Source organism: Xenopus tropicalis, chromosome 1, assembly GCF_000004195.4.
Source record: "Xenopus tropicalis strain Nigerian chromosome 1, UCB_Xtro_10.0, whole genome shotgun sequence".
NCBI lineage: Eukaryota > Metazoa > Chordata > Amphibia > Anura > Pipidae > Xenopus > Xenopus tropicalis.
The window spans coordinates 166,110,641-166,129,822 of NC_030677.2; the positions used below are offsets into that span (position 1 = coordinate 166,110,641).

Genomic DNA, 19,182 nt, shown 5'->3' on the forward strand with positions numbered 1-19,182 from the left:
CTCACAGTAATGCTGCTCTAAGTCCTCTACCAAAAGAAAGCATTTCTTTCCTTCTATTCTGTACACATGTTCTTTGGTATGAGACTTCCATCTTTCAGTTTAGACCTCCAGGGCTCAGGATTAAACATACTCAGCTTGCTGCTCTCTCCCTTTCCCTTTCTCCCCCCCCCCCCCCTCTCTGCTGTAATCGGAGCCCAGAGCACAGAGATACAGGCAGGAAGTAAAGTCAGACCAAACTAAAATGGCAACTGCTTCCTTAAACAAACACAGAGAACTAGGGCTGTTTACTCAGGTATGGTAAAGCATTCTACAGAATAAATATTGTGTTCTAGCTTGCATTATTGTGACTAATCTGTTGGGAAGAAACTGTATCAGTAGCTTTCCTTCTCCTTTAAATTATTTTTTGGTAGACTTGTATGGTGATCCAAATAATGGTAAAACCCCCTTATCCAGAAAACCCCAGGTCCTAAGCATTCTGGGTAACAGGTCCCATACCTGTATAAGCATTTAAGTTGACACTTTCTGCTCCATGGCCCCTTTATCTCACCAAATGCTTTTGTACTTGGAGATGTAAGTGATGTTTTCCACCTGATTTACAACAGTAAAACTCTACTGTAAATCTACAGAATAATCTTCACCAGTGCCAATATATATATATTAAGGGAGAGAGTATTAGTGAGCTCCACACTGCCACAGTGCTGGCCAAACTTTTTCCATGTACTGTACCAATTGTGAGATGGTTTGAGGATCAGATTATACCAAAATAGCAACATCATACAAAAAAGGGGGCTGGGCATAGTGAGGGGCCATCAAATTGTCATGGAGGGACACATCTTTTGCTTGGACTTCCAGTTGGGCATCCCTGTTCTGCTAAAAACCAAGCTGTAACTATAACGAAATAACAGAAGTATTTAAAGAGGTTCACAGGTGGCACAGACAGTCAAGTTACCCCTGTAACCTTTAACAATATATGTCACCTGCATATGTAACCTGTAACAATATATGTACAAATGATATCACAATCAACAACAAATTTGCTAAAACAAGAAACATAAAAAAAAACCAATATGGCTGCACCCAAGCACTTTGTAAAGCTAAAACAGAATTAATGGTCTTCAAAAGAATACGGACATATTTATAGAGAAATTTAAAATATGAATTTAAAGTTTACAGTTTGCCCAGATCTAGTAACCCATACCAACCAATGAGATGTTTGCTTTCAAAGAGCTGACTAGGAACAGCTGGTTGCTGTTGGTTACTTGATTCTTAGCAGATCTTGCACACCTTGTTACATTACCCCCAAAGTCTCTTAGAAAAGAAATACCTAGGATGGCATTTGCTAGCTTCCTTCTTGGCAATGTTATCCACTGCACATATTAATATTATTCAATTATATGCAAAACTATAAGTTCCATGCAGGATGCTGCCGCTTTGCAGAGCGATTTGACAAAATTAGATAACTGGGCAGCAAACTGGAAAATGAGGTTCAATGTTGATAAGTGCAAAGTTATGCACTTTGGTAGAAATAATATAAACGCAAACTATCTACTGAATGGTAGTGTGTTGGGGGTTTCCTTAATGGAGAAGGATCTAGGGGTTTTTGTTGATAACAAGTTGTCTAATTCCAGGCAGTGTCATTCTGTGGCTACTAAAGCAAATAAAGTGCTGTCTTGTATAAAAAAGGGCATTGACTCAAGGGATGAGAACATAATTTTGCCCCTTTATAGGTCCCTGGTAAGGCCTCACCTTGAGTATGCAGTGCAGTTTTGGGCTCCAGTCCTTAAGAAGGATATTAATGAGCTGGAGAGAGTGCAGAGACGTGCAACTAAACTGGTTAAGGGGATGGAAGATTTAAACTATGAGGTTAGACTGTCGAGGTTGGGGTTGTTTTCTCTGGAAAAGAGGCGCTTGCGAGGGGACATGATTACTCTGTACAAGTACATTAGAGGGGATTATAGGCAGTTGGGGGATGTTCTTTTTTCCCATAAAAACAATCAACGCACCAGAGGTCACCCCTTTAGATTAGAGGAACGGAGCTTCCATTTGAAGCAGCGTAGGTGGTTTTTCACGGTGAGGGCAGTGAGGTTATGGAATGCCCTTCCTAGTGATGTGGTAATGGCAGATTCTGTTAATGCCTTTAAGAGGGGCCTGGATGAGTTCTTGATCAATCAGAATATCCAAGGCTATTGTGATACTAATATCTACAGTTAGTACTAGTGGTTGTATTTATAGTTTATGTATGTGAGTATAGATTGGTAGGTGTGGGTTAGGTGTGCTGGGTTTACTTGGATGGGTTGAACTTGATGGACACAGGTCTTTTTTCAACCCTATGTAACTATGTAACTATGTAACTATGTAACTATATGCATCCGTAAAACAAAAATGAACAGTTAGTAGGCATATAGAACATTCAGCACTTTCCATCCTTTGTAGTGAATCTAGGATATATAATTACTTATTATTCTATACAACAAACTTTGTTTGTCTGTCACTAAGGAAAAGTAGTTCCTTCCTAACTATTCCGGGGAGGATGTACTGTAGAGGTTGTGTATCTACTCCTGCAGTGCTGGCATCTCTAAGTGGCAAAGGCAAGCTTGCCAACTAAGCAGCAGGCAACATGGATATTTTTAGATTCTGGCTTAGCTTCTAACTCAACGTTCTGCGACAGGATGAACTTGGAAAGACAGGGAAATATAGTCATCACAGACATGCTTTCTACTTTAGCCGCTGGCTTTGTGACAGTCTTTATTCTTGGTATATGAGCCAGCCTACCTAGCCGCACAGTGCCACCTGCAGACTCACAATCTGCATGTAATAGTTAGCTGGGTCTCGGAATATGGGCAGAATTAATCTTTTAATGGAAAGGTGTCAGTGGATTTAAGGCTTACTTTACCTTGGTTGTTGAAGTAGTTTATCAGCAGACATAGCAAATCTGAGATCTACTGAGATTAGATCTCTAGTAAATGCATTAACCTTGGGTTTTTGATAAATATAGCCCCTATGTAGTCCATGGTGCTACTTGGCCCCTCCTGCTAATGTAAGGGCTCTGGTCATTAATGTTCCAAATCAAGTAGTGTATGGTCTTATATTTGCCTGTTGCAATAGCATAAGTGCCTTCTACTTAGTTCCACCTGCCATTCATAGCCAACACATAGGCAACACATAAGGGCAAGGGTTAAAAATACTATTTTCCCCACACCCTTTACCATTGAAAAGTGATGAGGTACAAGTTATATTTAGTGACTTAGCCCATTAGATAATGTTTGTTCTTTAATATCTTTAAATGTACTGAGCAGCTTGACTGGGGTCACACTGGTGGTGATAAGAGACTTATCATGTGTATACTAGAGCCACAGAAAAAAGGCTGCTCACTATTGTATTAACATGCCTAGTTCAGGGATTAAATTATGTATATATCTAGAACAGTGATCCCCAACCAGTGGCTCATGAGCAACATGTTGCTCACCAACCCTTTGGATGTTGCTCCCAGTGACCTCAAAGCAGGTGCTCATTTTTTAATTGCTGGTTAGGAGGCAAGCTTTGATTACATAAAACCAGGTGTAATTGCCAAACAGAACCTTCTGTAGGCTTCCAGTCAACATAGGGGCTATCAAATAGCCAATTATAGCTCTCATTGGCACCTCCAGGAGCTTTTTTGATGCGTGTGTTGCTCTCCAAAACTTTTTCCATTTGAATGTGGCTCATGGGTATTAAAGGTTGGGGATCCCTGATCTAGAACAATGATCCCCGACCAGTGGCTCTCAAGCAACATGTTGCTCACCACCCCCCTTAAATGCTGTTTCCAGTGGCTAAGTAGGTGCCCATTTTTTAAATTTCTGGCTTGAAGGCAAGTTTTGGAAGCACAGAGACACAGTTTTACTCCTACAGGATAGCCATTCACATGGGGCTACCTAATGGCCCATTGCAATCCTTATTTGGCATCCTCAATGAACTTTTCTTAATGCTTGTGTGGCTCACCAACACATTTTACATGTAAGTGTCACTAAAGGTTTGGGATCCCTGATCTAGAGAGAGAGAGAGAGAGAGAGAGAGAGAGAGATGCATTGCATTGATACACTTTGCAGCAGAATCTTCTTGTGAACTATTCAAACCTATTCAAACCTGAATAATGAGATCAAACAGTTTATTAGTTGCTATAGATGACTAATAAACTATGCCATATAAGAACATGTATGTATATCTTTATTTATAAAGCGCTACTTATGTACGCAGCGCTGTACAGTAGAATACATTAATACAAACAGGGGATATTAAGATAATAGATAAATACAAAGTATTACAATAAACAAATAAATAAAAGATACAGTTGCAATAAGATAAGAGTCAAAGACACAAGAGGATGGAGGTCCTTGCCCCGTAGAGCTTACAATCTAGATGGGAGGGTAACTTACAGACACAAATAGGCAAATATAAGTGCTGTAGGTCACAGTGGGTGACACTACAATATAAGTGCTAGTTCCCAGATCAGGTGCTGGTAGTCTTTAAGTTTGGTTTTAAAAAGACTAAGGGAGGATTCTCTCCAGAGGAAATCGGGGAGGGCATTCCAAATGTAAGGGGCTCGCCTCAGGCGGCAGAAGCGCCCCAGTTACCAGGGGCGGCAAAAAGCCGCTCCTGGTAACTTTAAGAGCCGAATTTCTGGTTTTTAAACCGGAAATTCGTCTCTTCTAGTGCAGAGCGCGCAATTGCGCTCTCTGCACTAGCGATCTCACCGCCCCCGGACCCGCTCCTGCGCTCAGAAGGTAAGCGCTGGGGAGCGGGGGGGGGGCGGCATCCAGGAGCCGCCTCAGGCGGCGATATGTACAGAATCGCGCCTGGGGGCAGCAAGGCAGAAAGGTTTAAGGCGGGAAACAGCAGTAGTAGAAACCAAATGATTTCTCTGAGAGGAACGAAGGAGTCGGCCAGGAACGTACAGAGACACAAGGGAAGAGATGTAGTGAGGAGCAGAGGAATGAAGGGCTTTGAAAGTTAAAAGAAGGAGTTTGTAAAATATTCTTTGTTTAATAGGAAGCCACAATAAGGATTTTAGCAGGGGAAGGGCCTGAACTCTCCAGGATGAGAGGAGGAGAATTCTGGCAGCAGTATTTATTATAGACTGTAGGGGGGAAAGATGGGAGTTAGGGAGGCCGGTTAGTAGTAGGTTACAGTAGTCAAGTCGGGATAGGATGAGAGCATGCATGAGCAGCCTAGCTGTCAGAGTAGAAAGAAAGGGACGGATTTTGGCAATATTTCGCAAGAAAAAGTGACAGGTTTTGACAGTGGTGTTAATATGGTCAGAGAAGGAGAGACAGGAGTCAAAGATCACCCCCAAACAATGCTCCGAATCGACAGGGTTGTATGAGGGTGCCATCAATAGAGATAGAAAAGGGGGGAGTAGGACCAGGCTTAAGCGGAAAGATCATTTGTTCAGTTTTTGTTAGGTTCATTTTTTGGCATTTTACTCTGATGTCACTTCCTATTGGTCTGCCTATTTTGGGTAAATACCTCTGGATTAGTCTTTCTATTAGGGGAAATTCTCCATAAACAATGTACAGTTAAAGAACTGAGAGTAGGTTATGAAAACAATGATTGATAACAATATTCAGTATTTAGTACAACAGGTACATAGTGTATCTAAATCAACACGAGCTGTATATTGTGAACAGCTGTGGTGTAACTCACTGCGATGATAGCTGTCACTCTGGATACCACAGAGCTTAATGTTAGTACACTGTGCCAATAAATGCTTCAAAAACAATGTCTTCTCATAACATCTTTTCAAACTTTTCTGAAAGCAAAATGATTAATTCAGGTGGTACAAAAACAACTGCTGTTATCTAAAGGTGGGTGAACTTATGTAGAATGAGTGTCTGTCGAAACAAAATTTCTAATGCAGACTTCATTAATTATTCAGCCAATGTCTATGGGCAGCCTCAGTGACTTTTCTGCCTAAGGCAAGGAGTGAAATCATGTTTCCCTCTGGCCCTATCTCCATAACTAATATTCTGTTCCAGGGATAGGCTGTCACTGCTGCGATAGTACAAAGCATATAAATCCCAGCAAGCCCTTGACAGCCATGTTCTTTATCTTTATTTGACCTTTGTAAACTTATTTGACTTTAGGTTGGTTTATTTGTGATCAATATCCCAGCACAGCCTACTCTCACAATGTTTATATTCTGAGAATATAGCAAAAACTTTGATAGGTGATTGATTAAAGATCTTCACTCCAGTAATACATTTTTGAGGACAACAAAGAAAAGGGAACAAGCAGCTTGGTTTAATCGTTCCCACTGTACAAACAGATGTCTAAACAGTGCTTTAGTGCCAAATTGATTTTATTTAAACCATTTAGCCTTTACAACTGATACTATAAACAGGTGGGACACAGCAAAGAGCTAGAGGCCAGAGTTACTCACAAAGGGGAGAGAATGCCTTTCTTTGCATTCCTGCCTGTGCTTGGGTATTTTTCATGTTGCTTTTCTATTGGCAGTTATACAGATGTCATTGAATCCGGGGGAGATTTTGTGATAATCTAGTGAATTTTCTAATACTAAGGAACACATCTGCAAGAGAACAATGGACATATTATTTCCCTTGGCCACAGAAGGTAGGCCATGTTTTCACACAGAGTCTGCAGTTAAATAGATCCTATGACAAAATCATGAGCTCTATGAGCAATTTCACTGAAATAAAAAGTCAGGATTTAAATCTTTGAAAGCAAAAGAAAACCAGCAATCCTAAAAGCTGATGGATCCATGTCTTCCTGTCATTCCTAAGCAACATCGAAAAAATGTTACAGGATGCATATTGTAACTTTATCTGAACCAGGCAGTCCGGCCTGCATCCATGATGGCTTGCAAGTCTTTAAAGTGACACTTCATTAATTAAGTACCCTAGATATGGTACAAGAATCGGTTGCTTTGTATGAGGACTACACCTCCTAGAATGTTAAGAGGAAGAAGCAAGACTCAAAGAGCCAAAAACAGGTGCATCTTGCCTTGCTGAGTTGTGTCTTTCACTCTCAAACAGAGCTTTATGCACTCCCAGAAATCAGAGACTAAAGAGTTGAGATTGTCTGTGTATACAGCATGGGTTTTTATGACCAAGCAGCAGTAAACAAACCTAACTTTACCAAGTGACAGTTGGAGTGGTATAAAGGCTCAGTTATTTAGACTGATAGAAGTCCAGATAACTGAGTTTGGCAGATACCAGGAGAACAATACCTGCCTAAATGTCTAATGCCTACTATAAAGTTTGATGAGACAGGAATAGTGGTATGGGGCTGGGTTTTATGGATTGGGCTTGGGCCCCTGTTCCGGTTAAAGCAAACCTTAACACTACAGATGACAACATTGCTAATAGCATTCTTGGCAATTCCATGCTTTTTATATGTACCAGTAGCTTAGGGAAGGCCCTAATGGGGTTTTGAATTGAATGCCAACTGTGAGACTTGGCTTAATAACCCAACATCAGTGTCTAACCTCACAAATGCCATTGTGGGTGAATGGAAGCAAATCTCGCCAGGGATGTTCAAGCAGAATGCCTTCTCAGAAGAGTAGAGGTTGTTATACCAGTTTATGTTCTGCAAGTTTTAAAATAAGGCATTATTATTGCTTTGGTTTCTGACAAAGTCTAAAATGATAATCTGTCTCCATTCTAGGTCTGCCTGTTTAGTCGGACAGGCTAGGAGGGCTGGCTGTAGCCTTAATTTGGTTGGCAATGATATGACATGTTCAGATGAAGATCTGAGATTTTGCTAATAATCATTGTAACTAAAATTATTGTATGCTGGCTAGTAAACTTATGGTGCGGAATCTAACAACAGCTTAATTGTCAAACAGGGCTAAAACAATTCTGTGCCACATTTAATATAATTGGGGGTACAAAAAGGGGTACACCTGAACGAAATTACAGTCATCTCTGAAACCTTAATCTCTCTCAGCGTGCCAGGATTACCAGTGGATACCATAACCATTCTCCAGTCTCCTGCAATGTGTCATTCCACAATCCATATGCTATGCCAGTCGGTCCCAGAAGCATTTTCTTTTTTTGTTTGCTTGGAAAAGCAGTGATGATGTAATGTGCTCTCCATCTGCGTGTAATTAGCACAGATATCCATGCACAGAATACCCTATAGAGGAATTATGGCATCATATTTAGAAAAATGCATTTTGTTTCCCAGCTGCCAGCTGTATAGTTTCATTCTCACCATTCTAGCAAAGGAGAACCCCTTTGCCAATCTGTGTATTCCTCACCCCTAGACACACACATTACAGCTGTCTGAAATGCACTGAATGTGGATGAGAAAGAAAAGGGCAGATGGGAATTGTAAACAAAAGAAAAGTTTATATGAAAAAAACAAAACATAGTAAATCTCACAATGGGGAGGGATCTGCTCAGGGCTAATAAAACTGAGTGCAGAATTACAGAATTACTGGGAAAAAGTAAGAGATAATGGAGTAACTGACTACCCTAAAGCAGAGAGCTCACTAGTAGCTGAACTGAGAATATATAACAAATAATAAACCCACAAATATAGACATAGTACCCAGAGTATTGTCAGGAGTCCCAGCTGGAGGGTCATAGTGGCCAAGTATGCCTCAATTGGACCCTCTTTTCTTTCATGAGGGGCCCTCTGGTGCTATTCTGAAGCCAAACCTTACTATAATTGATTTATGTTTATTGTATTTCTATGTAAAGCATTACATAAATAAGGTTACAACAGTGATATGAAGATGGCAGGCCTAAAGAACTGCCATTCAAAATTCCTTAAGACTTTTTTTCAGAGAAATTAGCAGGTCTGTTTGCTTTGATATCTATGCCAATTCTTACCTTGAATGTCAGGTAAATTTTTGTGACAGTCAAGAATCAAAACCGAATGAACTACTGGGAATCCTCCTTGTTCCCCCAGTTTGATTCATAATAAATCAGCAGCTCAGTCTTGGAATTCTCTGTAGGTCTCTCTTGTCTGGGTTACAATACAACACAATAAAATCACATCAGCATGTGGGAAGACAATCAAACCTCTGCCTACACCCTTGCTGGGAAAGATAATCTGCAGTTGCCTATCAGGTCAGCTTTCCTCCTGACTGTCCAACCATGATGGAGGATTGCTGGCATCCTGCATTGCTGCCAGTGACTAGAGCTGTAGACACCATTTGTGTGTCTATGCAATGCAACTAGATAGAGTAGCAGACTGTTACACAACAATTCATAGAAATCAATTATTATCCAAGCAGCAAAACACCAATTATCATACAAGATACCAACAATTAGGGGCATATGTTATCACTTCTGCTCCCTACAATAATATAAACTGCATTCTTACAGATATTCTATGACAAAAACACCTGGTCAGACAAATTACATGCTTGAAATCCTGCTCCAACAAAATCTGTATCATGGAAATCCTTTATGTGTATGGCAAATATTACAGTTCATTGTATTGTGCTTGTGGTTTAGGGTCAGAGTCCAAATGTGCCATAAAAATATTTTCCTTTTAAATCAATGAGGCATCCTTCATCTGCACGCTCTGTAATTATGCACTTGTCTCCCTTAATTACAGACCCTACAGCTGCAGGTTATAGTATATCTTGTCTTCTTCACAACAGAAGTCTGCATTCCTCTCAAGCATTATGTTTGTGTCTCTGTGTCTCATGGCAAGGAAAACATCTTTTCTTTAATCTTGTCTAATTCAAATCAAGAGTACATTTTCTCAAAACAAAGCTGTGGCAGCCTGTGTAATTTACATTTATTTTATTTGTGCCGTTCATTATTTATGAAAGTTTCTATATTCTAACCATATGCTTTGCACCAAATATACCCAAGCATCAGTCTTCCTTGTCTTTTAATAAACTGCAGCTATTCTGCTGTCACCAAATCGCAAGTCCTGAACCCTGATTTAAAAAAAAATATTTACTTAAAATTGAATCTATGGGAGATGGCCTTCCTCTATTTAGAGATTTCTGGATTATGGGTTTCCACATAATAGATTCTAAGTCTGCATTGGCTAAGCATTAATACATTTGTGGCAGTAGAAGTCTCAATTTAGTAAACACATCCACAACCACAGAGCTAACCTATCAGTGTACTGTATGGACACAAGACACTGAACCATTCTACAGTCTTCACCCTTCTTCCGTAAAAAATGGAAATAGATGTATTGCAAACCACTAGGATTTTATATTTATCCAGTTATTAAAGGGTAAGTCTTTGAACCTCTTTGAAATAACATTTTTACAGTAACATCCTTAAGAAATTCTATTTCCTTGAATGAAACAAGTAATATATATCTAAAGGAGCGAACCATGAAGCAGGAGGATAAAACTTAATGATTCAGAATCCAGTTTAGCCCAAACAGGCCAGAGCTGGTATTCTTGCGATATGTCCTTTAGAAAGTAATTAAAGCAAAATGGCTAAAACACATTTTATGACTTCTGTTTTACCAGAAACCCAGATGGTGACGTGAGCCCCTGGTGTTACATTCCAGAGCAAGAAGACGGCGTGTACTGGAAGTACTGTGACATTCCAACCTGCAAAAGTAAGGCCAAGTGGATCTTCCACTGCACCCTTGTAATATTGTGAATGCCATGCCTGCTGTTTTGCTTCCATATGCTGTTGAATGCCCTAAAACTGAGCATACACACATACATTGTATGAATTATGAGACTGTGACTTTAGCACAATGGACTAGCGCTGTCTTCCAAAGCCATGAGGCCCATCAGAGATGGATATTGTGGAATAGAAGGTACAGCAGTTCAAGATGCTGACAGTTAACCAACCCTTGGATCCTCAGCTTTTCCTAAAGTGTTACTTCTAGCACCAGGGACTGTGAGGCATGCTGGTAGTTGTGCTTTAACAGCTGAAAGGCCTTAACTTGGATAGGGCCCTGGCACAACTAAAAAGGAGTTCTGAGTTGCCACCCTTTTGTCAATTTAGCCAAACAGTTTCTTTTATTGTCAATGATGAATGTTTGCATGTTTGAAACAAAGACCGATGAGCCAATTGTCTTCATTCTGAAAGGATTATTAAACCTCCCGATCAACATCTGGCCAATTTTTTGTAGACCTGTCTAGTGGCCCAATACAATAGGCAGATAAGCTGCTAACTGATAAGCTGCTGCTGATTTAAAATGTTATTCTTGAACCAACAAATGTATATTTTTAGCTGTAATATTAGTGTGTAGGCGCCATCTTAGTGCATTGTGCCTGAGCTTTCAGAGGGAGCCGGCGCTACACATTAGAACTGCTTTCAGGTAACCTATTGTTTCTCCTACTCCCATCTAACTGGAGTCCCCAGCCGGACTTGGATTTCTTACTATTGGGTGCTATTCTGATACCTACAGGCAGCTGCTATCTTGCTCCCTTCCCTTTGTTCTGCTGATAGGTTGCTGGGAAGTGAGTAATATCACTCCAACTTGCAGCACAGCAGTAAAGTTTGACTGAAGTTTATTAGAGCATAAGTCACATGGCTGTGGCACCCTGGGAAATGAAGAATATGGCTAGCCCCATTGGAAATTTCTAAATTAAATGTAAAAAGATCTGTTTATGCTTTTAAAAATGGATTTCAATGCAGGATTCTGCCGGAGAAGCTCTATTAACTGATGTGTTTTGAAAAAAACATGTTTTCCCATGATAGTATTCCTTTAAGCTGCATATGTCCAACTGGCAATAATGTGATCATTTTCTGCTTTTCTGAGAATTTTGACCATTACTGTTTTTTGCTTCTTCCAATTTGTACCTGATAAACTGCCCTGTATGCTAATATCATCCCCGTGCAAATAATTTTCTTTTGCATAACAATAGGCACAAAGTAGTGAAAGGGTAACATTCCCTATCTACAAATAAGACTTGGAATATGCAAGCAGAAACTCAGTGATGTATGCAGAATAAATGCCTCCAGCTCTGAGCCGCTGAGGCTTAGAATAAAATTACCTGTGGGATCCAGATACACGTAATCAGTTTTTATTTTTATGCTTGGAGCTATGCTTTCATGCATTTTTAGGACTGAAATAATTTTGTTTGTATTTGACTAGAGATGCAAGCCTTCCTGTGCCTTTTTCACTTGCCACTGTTTTGTTTATCAAACCTATAAGTAATCCTGAACATAACTGCCTCCTATGTATTGTGCACATCTCACCTTTTCTACAGGGAGAAAGTACTGCTAGCTACCCCACATCAATGCCTATTTTTATTTTCTTGTTAATAGCAAAGCTGTTTTGCCATGCCACAATCACCTGTATTTCCCAGGGATTAATTGCACTTAGCCTATGATGTACAGTATCTAGTATGCTACTGTAGCCCAGTCATACTGAAATGTTCCGATCAGTGATAGAAATTGTGCCAGTATCACTACTAAACCCCCACCAACTATGTTTTTTAAAGACCCCTTAGCCAGATTTACTTACAGGTCCAATGCTCATACTAAAGGTCCCCATACATGGTAAGATCCGCTCGCTTGGCGAGATCGCCAAGCGAGCGGATCTTCCCCCGATATCCCCACCTACGGGACCGATATCGGCAGCTTCTATCGGCCCGTGTATGGGGGTCTTAAGTCCACAGACAGCCAGATCTACGGCTCTAAAGGTGGCCATACACGTGGCGATCCGACGATGTTTCGTACGACCATCGGTCGCACGAAACATCGTAAGATCCGCCACACACCATTCAGGGCTGAATCGGCAGGTAAGGAGGTAGAAACAATAGGATTTCTACCTCCTTCTGCCGATTCAGCTCTGAAGGGAGAATTTTGGTCAGGCGCCTTCTATGGCGCCCGATCAAAATTTTCAAACTTGTCCGATCGGCGAGTCGTCCGATATCGGCAGCTTCCTGCGATATCGGTCGACTCGCCGACATGCCATACACGCACCGATTATCGTACGAAACGAGGTTTCGTACGATAATATCGGTGCGTGTATGGCCACCTTTAGAGTGGTGCAATCCTACTTTGGGCTGTAATACTTTTTACATTCGTACTCCAATCTGTAAGATCTGTAAGAGGATCCCTACGCCCCCGGCCAATTGTGACTGACAGATCTGGTTTATGTTGATATTTCAGACCTTTAAATAACCCTGTATTGGTGTTGGGTTGGTGGTTTAAAAAAAAAAACTGATGGCAAAGCAGGGTATTGGTAGTAATACTATTATTAAAAATGTTAATGTCATCTGCTTCCACCTTATCTATAGTGAACTCATGAGCTACGGCACACAGGACAACTTCAGTTAAGTGCTGTGTTTTTTGGAAGTCTTAAAATGTGGCACCAAGGCCACAAGTATACAGAAAAAAGCATAAAAAGACACTGCACTCAAACAAATTTTGGCTCGGGAGCTTACCCCATTTATTCTGCCAGTGTACCACAAAGAATCAATGTTTCGGGGGGGCACTCCCTCCCTTCGTCCATTTCTTTTATTACCAAGTAATAAGATTTATTGGCAAATAAACCACTCATAATTTTTATTTACTTAGCATTTTCACAATAAAAGTTTTACACCTATACCAGCCCAGAGGCAGAGCTGGCATATATAAAGACCTGTATGCAGGGTCGGACTGGGCCAGCGGGGCACCGGGAAAAAACCCATGGAGGGCAGGGGTCCCTTGGGGGGTGGGGGACTGTGCGGTGCGGGAGTGTATAAAATTAACTTTTGCTATCAAGTTTGCAGTTACTGACAGTCACTTTAAATTGCTGTATCCCCATTCCAACTGGTTTATGGATACAATAGAAAGCAAAAGGCAGTTTACAATGCAGAGTTATGAGGGCCCAGTACCAACAAAGCCTCATTACTAGAAAGGATGCTGTGGGACTTCAGTATCTGTAGGTGGAGGGTTACCAGACGCCACAGCTATTCTTCCTCGCCATTTGGTCAGTGTCACCATCTCCTCATCCTCAGCCAGTGGACATTATTTTGCTAATTAGAAGAGGTAAGCTAGAGGTTATTTAGGGATATATTGTTTTATGTTTTCGAGCATAATCCAATATTTTAATTTGCAGAATGATCCCTTGACAAGTAGCAGCTGCTTTAATTATTTCCCTGAAATCAGATCTCCAGGGAATGAATGGGCATGAGAGTCGGTGAAGATTTTCCTCCCAGTTTAATGTGAAACTGATGTTGCCGCCTGTGTGAGACTTTCAGGCCTGGGATTGTGCATCATAAAATCAGACCTTAGTTTGACCCCCACCCATTCCCCTCACATACATTGTTTCCCTGACTTGGGAGAATGGCAGAAAGCTTGGCTCATGTCAATACTTAGGGGCTTTAAGGTTTATTGGGGTATGACAGTGAGCCATTAACCTGTTAACTGGGAATACATTTCATATAACGCACAATTCTTATATATCATGCCCTATAAAGCTTATTACATGACAGTGTTTCATCTAACTGCTGTGGATTGCAGGACTGGGGCCCCAAGTGCCCACCAAGAAAAACCTAGTATCAAGGTCCTACTAGCCAGAGCTGGCACAGCTGAGGAAAACACTTGTATCTCTATGTTTAAAAGATTAATTGTTTGACTGAAGTCACTGTTCTTTGGTTGTTCACTGCATGTCTCTCTATATATAGAGATACCACAGCAATCATTGTGGCAACCTTTTTAAAAAAGACACATTCAGGACTAAAGGTCCCCATACACTATAAGATCCACTCGCTTGGCGATGTCGCCAAGCGAGCGGATCTTTACCCGATATCCCCACCTACGGGTGGGCGATATCGGGTAGGAAGTTGCTTTATAAAAAAATAATCAGATCGTTTGGCCCTGAGGCCAAACGATCGGATTACATTTGCGGCCATGGGCAGTCGGTTCGGGGACCGCATCAACGAGCCGATGCGGTCCCCGATCCAACCGGATTTTCTAACCTGGCCAATCGATATCTGGCCAATTATCAGGCCAGATATCGGTCAGCCAGGCCGCTCGTTTCTGCCCATACACGGGCCGATAGTTGTGCTCCCCTATGTGCTCTGTTTGTAGCATTATTGCTAGTACAAGCTGTGTAAAAGCACAGAGCAATGCAGCACCGGGGCTACAACCTCAAAGGCCCCCTTGCAACATTAAGAGCCACTCCTCCCTCTCTTGCTGCCGCAACCGCTGCTTCCTTCCTCCTTTCTGTGATTAGGCGAGAGGGTGAGCAGACCTGGGTCAGTGGGGCTGATGAAGGCGGGGGACCACCCCCCAGTGTCCTGCCTGCCCAGTCCAATTCTGGAGCAATGCAGTGGATACAGACTATAGAGATTAGATCAGACAGACAGTGCAGATAGAACTTCCTTATGGCTGTGCATTTTACAGATTATATGGTCTTTTTTAGGTAATGTTTTAGCTCTCTATTTGCGTGTTGATGCGGCCCTCATCCAGACAGCCTAGCCAGCAGCCGTTATAAATAGTTGGCCTTATCCAATCTGATCTTGATAAATATGGCCACCTTAACCTGCATTGTGTCCTGCATTGTCACAATATTATAATTCGATTAGTATAATTAATATTTCCATCATTCTTAATACTACATTATGGAGTACAGGGCTGGGCCAAGTTGTCTTGGTGCCCTAGGCAACCTGGGCAGCCCACCGTTCCACCACATCCACTGCATGAATGTGAGTGAAGGGGGGGAGAAGTAATGTGGGATGTGACGAAGATCTGGGGCAGTGGTAGGACAATATCCCAGACTAGGGGTAGGCAAAGAAGTACGTGCCTGGCGCCCTTCCGGCTTTGCGCCCTTGGCACATGCCTCTTCTGCCTACCCCTAATTCCGGCCCTGAGGGAGTTACATTACATTTGTAAAGAACAGTTATTTTTTTCTTCTTCAAATGACAGCATATTAATAGAACCACGTATTTTCCTATTTAAGGAATGTTCTTTAAATGTATACTTCCAAATGAAGGCTTCCATAAGATACCAAACTCTTCAATATGAACATAGCATGGCCTATTTAGAAATGACATTGCATCCCATCAAAAACTATTTCAAATATTTTGCCTTTGCTTAAGAACAAAACTTCGAATTGTGCTCAGAGCCCTCATTGTCTTGTTACTCAGCCCCCAAGAAATCTTTGGTATTTAACCACTTCCATGTAAAAATAATATTTGCTGTAAGGAACAGTTCAATGACAGTTATAAGAGGAAGAGAGACATTTATGGTTATGATATAAAGCAGTGGTATTTACCTTCCCCACTGTCAGTTTTGGATGCAACTCTACAAGGCAACATAGTCTATTTAATATAAATTCCACTTTCTGCTTTATGTGCCGCCTAGAGCTGTGGGGTTAGACCAGGCTCTGAGTGCTTCTGTACGGGGGAATCCGCAAGATGTCTTATCCCTGCAGGAACTCCTTGCCAGAGGCAGATGCTCACTAAGTAGTTTTATCCCCCCTGCCAGCATGAAGATCCTGGCATTAATAAATACTGAGCACACAATAAGCAATCATAAGGAATTATATCCTAAGGACAATCCTTGTCACTGAGCCTTTTCCAGCCAGCTACGAGGGGTACTGAATTTTTGAAGCATGCAGGGTTTTACTGTGACCTTGTATCATCAAGATAAATATGTTATTATTGCTCTTTACAAATCTCTTTTTTTCCTTTTTATGCTGTGCATGTTATTATCACTGTCCTTTCTGAATCCTGTTGTCGTTCCTTTTACTGTATTTACAGCTGGGCTGTGCTGCTGTGGGCTTGCACCTACTTTGTAGGATACACACAGCTGTATTATGGTTGTGTAATGCAAAGATAGACAGACTGATTTGACAGACAGATCCTCCACCTGTTCTACTGGAAAAAATAAGAATTATCAGCTTGTTATTCTACCAGAGTGAAATTTCTATTAGTCTTACAAAAAAGACATATGGGTTGAAAGCAACTAAAACACAGAAAATGCAGTTGCTATATAGTCCTGAGCTTTTTATTGTCCTGCTTGTTTGTACAGGTATAGGATCCATTATCTGGAAACCTGTTATCCATAAAGCTCCTAATTATGGGAAGGCCATCTCCCGTAGACTGTAATTTAATCAAATAATTAACATTATTAAAAATAATTTCCTTTATCTGTGTAATTATAAAACAGTACCTTGAACTTGATCTCAACTGAGATATAATTAGTCCTTATTGGATGCAAAACAATCCTATTGGGTTTATTTATTGTTTAAATTATTTTTATGGAAGAACCCTTAGCCAGAAAAGCCCTAGCATTCTGGATAACAGGCCCCATACCTGTACTATAATTTATCAATCTAGGTAAACATTCATATCCCAGGCCTTGCATTCTATTTTTAGGGGGAAACTGAAACTTAAAAAATTAATCCGGAGGAGGTTAATCAGTGGAAAAATTCTAAAATTCACACAGCAGGGCAGAAAGAATACAAGGGGGAGAAACAACAGAAGTCCGAAGGTGGGAAATGGGGAGCATCATATTATAGGTGGGCAAGGAAGGAGATTTATTGAAACCCATGTAAGTTTTGGAGTTGCAGTTTGTCTGTAGAGTTAAGTCAGGGTAGGAGATATACTGGAGTATTGGGGATAGTAGCTCTGCAGTCTGGATCTTCCTAAACAAATTGTAGCTGTATCAAAACACAAACTATTGGGTAAAGTATTTAAATTCCACCTATTGCAAAACTGCAGCTATCTATATACTCAACTTATATCAGTGTGAGAGTGATGTGAGAGTGGTAGTTCTGCAACACACCAGTTATTCTATAGCTCTTTCTATAATACATTTCCAAATATCACATCTATTGGAATGCTGGAATATATAGGTATTAGACTGTCTTTAGTTCTTTGGCCCCTAACCCAACCATGCTCTATTGCACTGTGACCAACTGTGGCATCTGATTTAGTAAATGAATTATATAGGCAGTGTATTCTCTCTCTTGCATGATGCTAACATGACCTTTGTTAGGTCAGACACTTTAGAATTCATCCATAGTCTGCGTGCTTTTGACCAGACAACTGGCAAGCAGCTAATGGCCAGCGCTGTGAACATTACAGGGAGATTTGTAGTGCAGCTGGATCCAGCTGGTGAGGGGCCCGGAGATCTTTAGCCTATGAAATGCCATTAACATATCGGACTGTTAACTGTGCGTTGCCAACAAGCCACCCCTGTCATAGTCACGCACAATTACCTGCTTAAGAAGGCAGCAGATTGGGTTTCCTTTGGCGCATGGGAATAATGGGAGAGGGCAGCTATTCACTGAGTACTTGCTGTGGGAAGAGAACCATAGGGGTTAATATTATTTGGCAAGATTAGAGTTTGGTAGCCACAACGTTCACATTAGTTGCTCTTCACTACAATAAACTACTTTGTGGTGTGCTGCTTATTCCTAATGATTTTAGTTCTATTCTTTGTATATAACATTTGTAGGTTCCATCAATATTAATCTCTTTAAACAGTATTCTCCTTACTCTATCTATTGAATTGTGGATTCAGACACAGAGAATCATATTTTTTTTCTGAGTATCTAGCCTCCTCATGTTCTTTTGGACTGCAGTGACTCTTAAAACATTCTGTAGCTATGTCTATTATGCAAAATAGAGCTTCTCACTCAAGGCCCTTACTCATGCCCCTATGGCGGCAATCAGATATAGCCATAATTTATCTAAAGCTGATGTGGAACTCTTCAGGCAGCATTTCCCAAGCAACACTCACGGGTTAGTAAGGAAACCTCTAGGTGCTGTGACCAACTCTGAATATGGGTAATAGATTTCACAGTTATACTGGCCAGGGCAGCCTTTCCTCGTACGAAAGATCGTCAGAGCCGCCACTAACCTTCAGGGCTGAAACAGCAGATAAGGAGGTAGAAACAATAGGATTTCTACCTCCTTCTGCCGATTCAGCCCTGACGGCAGATTTTGCTCAGGCGCCTTCTATGGCGCCCGATCAAAATCTTTTGACCAGCCTCCTGCGATACCGGTCGACTCGCCGACTTGCCATACACGCACCGAATATCGTACGAAACGAGGTTTCGTACAATATTATCGGTGCCTGTATGGCAAGCTTTACTGTCAGACTGAACAATGCACTCTGTACTCTGTAGATCAGAGCTGTCCAACTGGGGGCCCATGGGCTCGATTGGGCCCTCCAAAGGATTTTTATGGCTCTAGTCTGCTCACAGGCTGCATACACTTCACTATATGACATCATCATTTTAATTGAATCCGGACCTCCAACATGCTGTATGAGATATAACTGGCCCACTACATGTAAGCAC

The 19,182-nt window shown here is 41.2% G+C and overlaps 1 protein-coding gene across 2 annotated transcripts in view; it reads left to right on the forward strand.

Moving 5' to 3' along the window:
* kremen1 (kringle containing transmembrane protein 1) overlaps positions 1 to 19,182 on the forward strand; it is an 82,955-nt gene that overhangs the window by 41,512 nt on the left and 22,261 nt on the right. For both annotated transcript variants that reach the window (XM_012955367.3, NM_001123455.1), the window contains 1 exon segment: positions 10,448 to 10,539. In XM_012955367.3, the coding sequence (XP_012810821.1) occupies positions 10,448 to 10,539 (92 nt within the window).